Source organism: Filicampus tigris, chromosome 15, assembly GCF_054856515.1.
Source record: "Filicampus tigris isolate MCC_2025a chromosome 15, RoL_Ftig_1.0, whole genome shotgun sequence".
Classification (NCBI taxonomy): Eukaryota; Metazoa; Chordata; class Actinopteri; order Syngnathiformes; family Syngnathidae; genus Filicampus; species Filicampus tigris.
This window is the reverse complement of record NC_141231.1, coordinates 18,215,353-18,221,704: the sequence shown is the minus strand read 5'-3', so window position 1 is coordinate 18,221,704 and position 6,352 is coordinate 18,215,353. Positions and strand designations below refer to the sequence as shown.

Sequence of the window (6,352 nt, the reverse complement as noted above, 5' to 3'; positions counted from 1 at the left end):
ATGCAGTGTGGTCTACACGATGCAAGTTAAGGAAACGTGATGTGAAAATTAAGCAGTTTTAGTTCACTTCGTGAGCGCACGAAGGCGGACGTTAAATAAATGAGCTGTCAATTCAATCAAACGAGGGAAAGTGTTTTTGCCTCCAATTTGACTTCCCCGCAATGTTTATTTTGAACGCAAGTTTAATTAGAGCTGCACCTTTGCTCGCTGACGCTGACACGTGTCCCGCTTGATGAGGAAAAAAAACAGCCAAGCCCGAGAAGATTCTCAATTTAATATCCAAATTGTATATTTAAATGCGTTCAGGATAGCCTGTCGTGTTGAATTATTTAATAACTGCAGAATGTTCTGGTGTGTTTAAATGATTTTTTTTTTTTTTCAAATCAGAGCTGCAAACTTCTGAGGAAAAAAATGAACATGATTATGATAAAACATGAATAAAGACAGAGTAAATGTTTAGACTTTGTTGAATTTTTCAATAATTGTGTCGTTGTCATTTTGGGAGTCGAATTACCGGTAATCCTTTTTAAAATGTTGGTCCCTTACTTGCTCTTTTAATTTCCACGCAAGCAGTTTAGAAATTTGACATGGTCTTGCTAAATAAGTAGTCACACGATTAAATCAAAGACTTTTATTTCCACATTTATAAAAGTAATTTTTTTTTACATCAAATGGCCCATCCTATATACCGCTTGCTTTAAATTTCACCAAAAAGGAACTCGAGGAACGGAAGAGAAACGAGAACCACTCCACAAGCTTTCATCTGCAATGTTACATTTTTTTTCCACCATGAGAGGAGAACAGTTCAGTTATTACGGCTTCATATGAGTTAACATAAAAAAAAAAATCACAACGTCTGTTCAAATACATCTAAAGCAATCAACAGGCTGCTTGAACCAGCAGGTGCACTCGGCTCCCATAATATTTGTTGGGGGGGGGGGCGGGGGGAGGAGGTTGTAATTAAAAAAAATAATACTAATACAAGGAACTGGCCTGACGTCGGCCAAAATTGCAAATGAATGAATAGGCATTTTACTTCAATCTAAAAGTCCAACTGTAAAAGAAATCATTTCGAAATATTGATTGCCATAATTAAACACCTGTAAATGATATTCGCATTGAGCCTCTCAGCTGCATCGCCGCGGTGTGAAAAAGACACTGTATGGATTCAAAGAAAAAGAAAGGGGGGAACAAATCAGCTCTGTCCAATGCAATGTAAAATATTCTTATTTACAGGTTTTTACAAGTCAAGTCAAATTAATAATTGACGAGAGAGCAAAATATTCAAACGATAGAAGGATGCACTCAGGGTCGTCGCAATAATAACAAAATAAGGATTTATAAAAAAGCAACAACAACAATAATAGAGGTGGCATTTAATAGAACGAAAGAACCAGCATGTTTTAAAAATACAGAATGAATTTAAATAAATACATAACTTAGAGCCTTTTATTTATACAGAAATATAAATAAGCCATAAATAACCCTCCCCCCAAAAAAGAAGAGATGCTCCCACGAGGTGAAAATAAGTTGAAAGTTCCCTCCCGCGCGTCTCGGATTCGCACCATAAAAGCTCCTAAGGAGTTCGCTTTTTTCTTTTGATTTGCTTTTGCGCTGTCTTTATTTTTTGCTTCTCACCGCTGCTGGGCCGGCCGGGACAGCACACCGGACATGGGGGGCAGCGGAGGCGGGGGCGGCGGCTCGCTGCCTCCCTGCAGGCCGTGCAGCAGGATGCGGGGCACCAGGGGCCTCTGCAGGCTGGGCGGGGGCGCCGAGGGGCCCCTGTACAGGTAGAGCGCCGCCCCCGGGTCCAGGTTGGACACCAGACTCTGCGGGTAGAAGTAGGGCGACGGGAACATCCTTTGCAGGGCCGAGTAGTTCCCAGCCTCGGCCAACAGTTCCAGTCCCACCGCTGTCTGACGCTTCCATTTGGTCCTGGAAAAAAAAAATAATAAGAAAAAATCAAAATCAAAATGAAAAAAAAAAAAAAAGTTGCACGTTGTTCGCTTTTCCAAGCTGAGTAATTAAAAGGCGGGGCCGTTCTTTAATTGTATTGACATATTTATCTGACGTCTCAAGCCGCCTCTTGTATTCACACCCAAACACGTCGGCGTCCACTCGGCGCAGGTGAATAATTCATATTCAAGATAATTGAGGAGATATAGTGGTTTCTTTGAATTATTGATACGCACACATGCAAAGCTTGCATTATTCAGAGGCCAAAGTGTTGTTTTCGGGGTATTTATTGATGACATTTAGATGGCCGAGAGTCGAAGCTGCATGCGGACAAATTCACGCTCAAGCTAACACGATATGGGAAACATATTTTGGCATGTATTTATTAACAAAAGAAATCAAATGATATCATATGCCACGACCCACTCATTCTTTGTAAATTAACACGCATGGAAGCCTAAAACAACTTGAAAATGAAAATTGCTGATGTTTTTTTTTTTACCGCATGCGCATGCAAGCGCTCTGTTGACTCGTATTGTAAAATGCAGGAAAGGCAATTTTCGCAAAATCTTGGGTTCACCCGACATTTCCCCCCCCCCCCCCCGTCCCCAGTGTGATTTTGTTGCTCGTACCTTCGGTTCTGGTACCAGGTCTTGACTTGCGTGTCGGTGAGGTTGAGCGAGGCGGCGAGCTCCATCCGATCCTGCACGCTCAGGTACTTTTGGCGCTCAAAGCTGCGCTCCAGTTGCGCCAGTTGGTGGTCCGTGAAGGCCGTCCGGGCTTTTCGGGGCTTCTTGAGCCGCACCTGGGGGCTGTCTCTGCTGCTGGAGATCTCCCTGTCCCCTTCCTCTTTCACTGCATGGTGGCCAACAAATGGAGCGTACATCAGAATCCAAATCGTGGATTTGGAGAGAAAAGTGTGTGTGTGTTTGTTTGTTTGTTTTCAAATATTTGTGCGTATGAAATTAGAGTACCCCACCATTGCATTGGATTTTATTATTATTTTTTTTTAATCTTGTATTGATTTTTCAATGCCTACTCATATTTTGATATTAAAGCACACGCATGCTCTTGCATTTGCTCATCAGCTCGAAATGTGTAATTTTTTTTTTTTTTAAATAGAACATTCTTTCATCTCGTTGCGAAAACGTTTTGATTTGTAATGTGAGCTAACGCGTGACCGACTTCTGTAGAGTATGATTTTTATCCTGTACTGGTCCTTGAGGAAATATATTTTAACTTTGTAATAACGCAATGCTCTTCCGATATGCAGCCCTCAATGTGATTTTTGTTGACGTCCCCCTCCTGCATGGAGTCATGTCAGGGCGAGCACTTTGATTTAACACGCAAAAAGAAAGAAAAAAAAAAGAGAGGGGGCGGGGGGGATCTTTTTGGGGTCGTCTCAAGCAAGCAAGCGGCAGCAGCCGCACAATAATCCTCCTAATTGAGCCACCAGGGAAAGGGAGCAGCGCGTCCGCGGGAACTTCACACGAGCGTGGAAAAGAGTGGAAATCAAGAGCCGCTCGGCCTCGAGTGCCAACAAATGTGATTAGTGGCGCGGACAAATTGCATCAAATTCTCTGATTTATTGGAGGAGGAGGCTTGGTGGGGGAATCAAAAGCTCGCGTGGAGAGGGCTCTCTGTGGGTGTCTTCCGTCAGTCAGGACACGAACACAACACGCTCAGGGCGAGATCGTCAATATCGACGATCGCTCAAGATGACGGCGGCAATGAAGTATTAACGCCATTGTGTTATTATCGGAATGACTTGCTTACATGAATTTAGGATTTTTCGTAGCGTGCGTTTTGGGATTTCATTTTCGTGTGTGTCTTCAAATGCGTGTGTGTGCACGTGTGCGCGTAGTTCTAATTGCGTGGAGAAGTGGACTTGATTCCGCTTCATTGAAGTGTGAGTGCGTGGTGACATGTTTCTTATGGCTGACATGATCGGAAACAGATCGAGCTTTCATGATTTTTTATCATCTGGATATTCCACTCTTGACCCCCTCCCAACGCCCACCCACCTATTTTGCCCAGCTGCCTCTATACACATTAAAGTAGAAGGATCACAATTTCTAGTGTGTGTGTGTGTGTGTGTGTATATATATATATATATATATATATATATATATATATATATATATACTAGATTTTTTTTGTTACTGCGGCAATAATACAAAAGATCATGGGTTGTTATTTGTTACTTAAAAATCAGCAGCAATAAACAGTTTGGAAAAAGTCCAACTGTATTGTTATTTTTGATGTATTAATTTGGCAAACGCCGTGTTTTGAATTAAAATGTAACCGCAGCCACGCCCCATGCAGAAAGTAAAAGATTGATCAAGTCATGTGTCAAATTGAGCGTAGTCTTTGATAACCTGAATATAATTCCGATTTGATCAGAAACTACATTTGTAATATGTTCCCCTAAAATAGATTTAGTTTCAGTTTGAATTATGAATTGCTCATCCGTCTATGTTATACATTTTTTATTATACAATGTGCAATTGTAGTGTGTCATTTTATGTCCCAGTTAAAACAAAAAAAACTTTGTATTTATTTCTTGTTTTTAAATTAAGAAAAAAAATGTAAACAAACGAAAGGCATGGCAGCATATTAGTCGTTCTATTTCCTCTGTGGTGTGACAGCAACAATTCCAGCACTTTCATATTCCGCACGTTTAAGTGTGTGTGTGTGTGTGTGTGTGTGTGTGTGTGTGTGTGTTCTCACCTTTATATTCGCTGTCCGACGACGAGTTACTGTGGATTTTCTCCATAAAGTCGTCCGCAATCTTGGCGGCCAGTCTGCCGGCCTCCTGCGTGGGTTGTCCGTTACTGGAGTAAGGCGCGCAGGCGGCCAGAGGCTTGCAGTCCGCCAGAATGTCTCTGATGAGGAAAGACGAGGTCATGGTCCTCTGCTGGGAGCCGGCCGAGATGCCGGGCCCGTGCTGCAGGTGCGGCGGCAAGCCGACGCCGTGTGCCGGCCTCGGGGCCAGCTCGTCGGCGCACTCCCGCCGGCAGGGCGAGGGCGAGGGCGGCGACGAGCAGCCGCTTTCCACGTCAGATCTGGGGCTGAACTCCAGAGGCGAGCGGCACTCCCCCGCCAGGCTGTCCCCCTTGGGCAGCGGACTTCCGGGCCGGTGGGAGAGCAGCGAGTCGATGCCGAAACTGGAGCCGTTCGCGGACGCCTCCATTGTCTTGAGCGGCGGGCGCGGGTGCTCCTCAAACTACCATTTGGGATTCGGGACAAGTTCAGATTTGGTCAACGTGGTCCAAAAAGTGTCCTTGCATGAGTATAATCGTATAATCATAAAAGTAGTCCCCTGGCGTCGTCCATCCAGTTCGGGCGTCCGATTGGATTTCTTCGATCGCGCACAACTCGGACGATTTCACGCCTGCAGCCGAAAAAAAAAACAACAACAAAAAACAAACAAAAAAAAAACCTTAAGCATGCAGACTCAGGAAGCCGGTTCAGCACCATGGACAGGCACCAGATGGATCACCGGGTTAACTCGTCTCATTCTTGAGCAGGCTGAACGCACGACGCAGGCGGAGAGGAGGAAGTGCCAGCGCGCTAACGCCAAGCGTGCGGATGCGCCGAATTGCGCTAAAGTGGGTTAAATAGTCCCAACCAAGGCGAGAACGGCAGGAAGTGGTGAAAAATGCAAGTTGAGGAAAAGTCAGGAGCTATAGGTTTTAAGAGCGTCTGGTCCACGTGAGTCCCCTGTGACACGCCTTGATTGGCTGACGGTGGACCCCCCCCCCCCCCCCCACCACCACCACCACCACCGCACAAGCACCCCACCCCCCCTCTGCCCGCCGCGCCGCACGCCCCCAGCAGCCCCTCCTTCTGACGTCCCCGACCGGGCTCATCCTCACTTTGATAAAAGAGACAGTGGATTCATCAGGAGACTCCGATCCAAGTGTTTACAGGCAATTTTCACACTGTTTGCTTTCATTACATCATTGATGAGGCTTCTAATGGGGTTATTACGACGAACTGCTTTTCCTACTTTTTGCTTCCTCCACGCGATGGCTCCACATTTTATCATCATTTCCAACTAAGAGACAAGAGAAATAAGGAAAATAAGCGAAGAAGTCAAGACTAAATTCGTTTTTGTTATTCATTCATACTGAGTGCAGGGGATTGTTTTCTCGATGCCTTCTTGTCTCGATACATTATTAAATAATTCACTCTTGCATTTTGAATTTTGTTGAATAAATACTGCGATCTAATGTGTTTGTTCTTTGCATTAAAAAATACCGACGCCCAAAACAAAAACAAAAAAAGGAATTTTTATTATTTTTTTTGTGATTTTTTTTTTTTCCTTAAATAACCACAAAGGCCTCGCCGTCTTGCTGTCAGCACTTAAAGCACAATGCGCATCTAATAGTCC

The 6,352-nt window shown here is 44.3% G+C and overlaps 1 protein-coding gene across 1 annotated transcript; it reads right to left on the bottom strand.

The window, feature by feature from the left end:
- Window positions 1-649: 649 nt before the first annotated feature.
- Window positions 650-5,642, bottom strand: barhl1b (BarH-like homeobox 1b). Its single transcript, XM_086053471.1, has 3 exons — window positions 4,687-5,642; window positions 2,589-2,811; window positions 650-1,935 (listed from the first exon to the last, which is right to left on the bottom strand). The coding sequence occupies exons 1-3, from the start codon at window positions 5,147-5,149 to the stop codon at window positions 1,635-1,637; spliced, it is 987 nt and encodes a 328-aa protein (XP_085909597.1). The 5' UTR covers window positions 5,150-5,642; the 3' UTR covers window positions 650-1,634.
- Window positions 5,643-6,352: the final 710 nt, after the last annotated feature.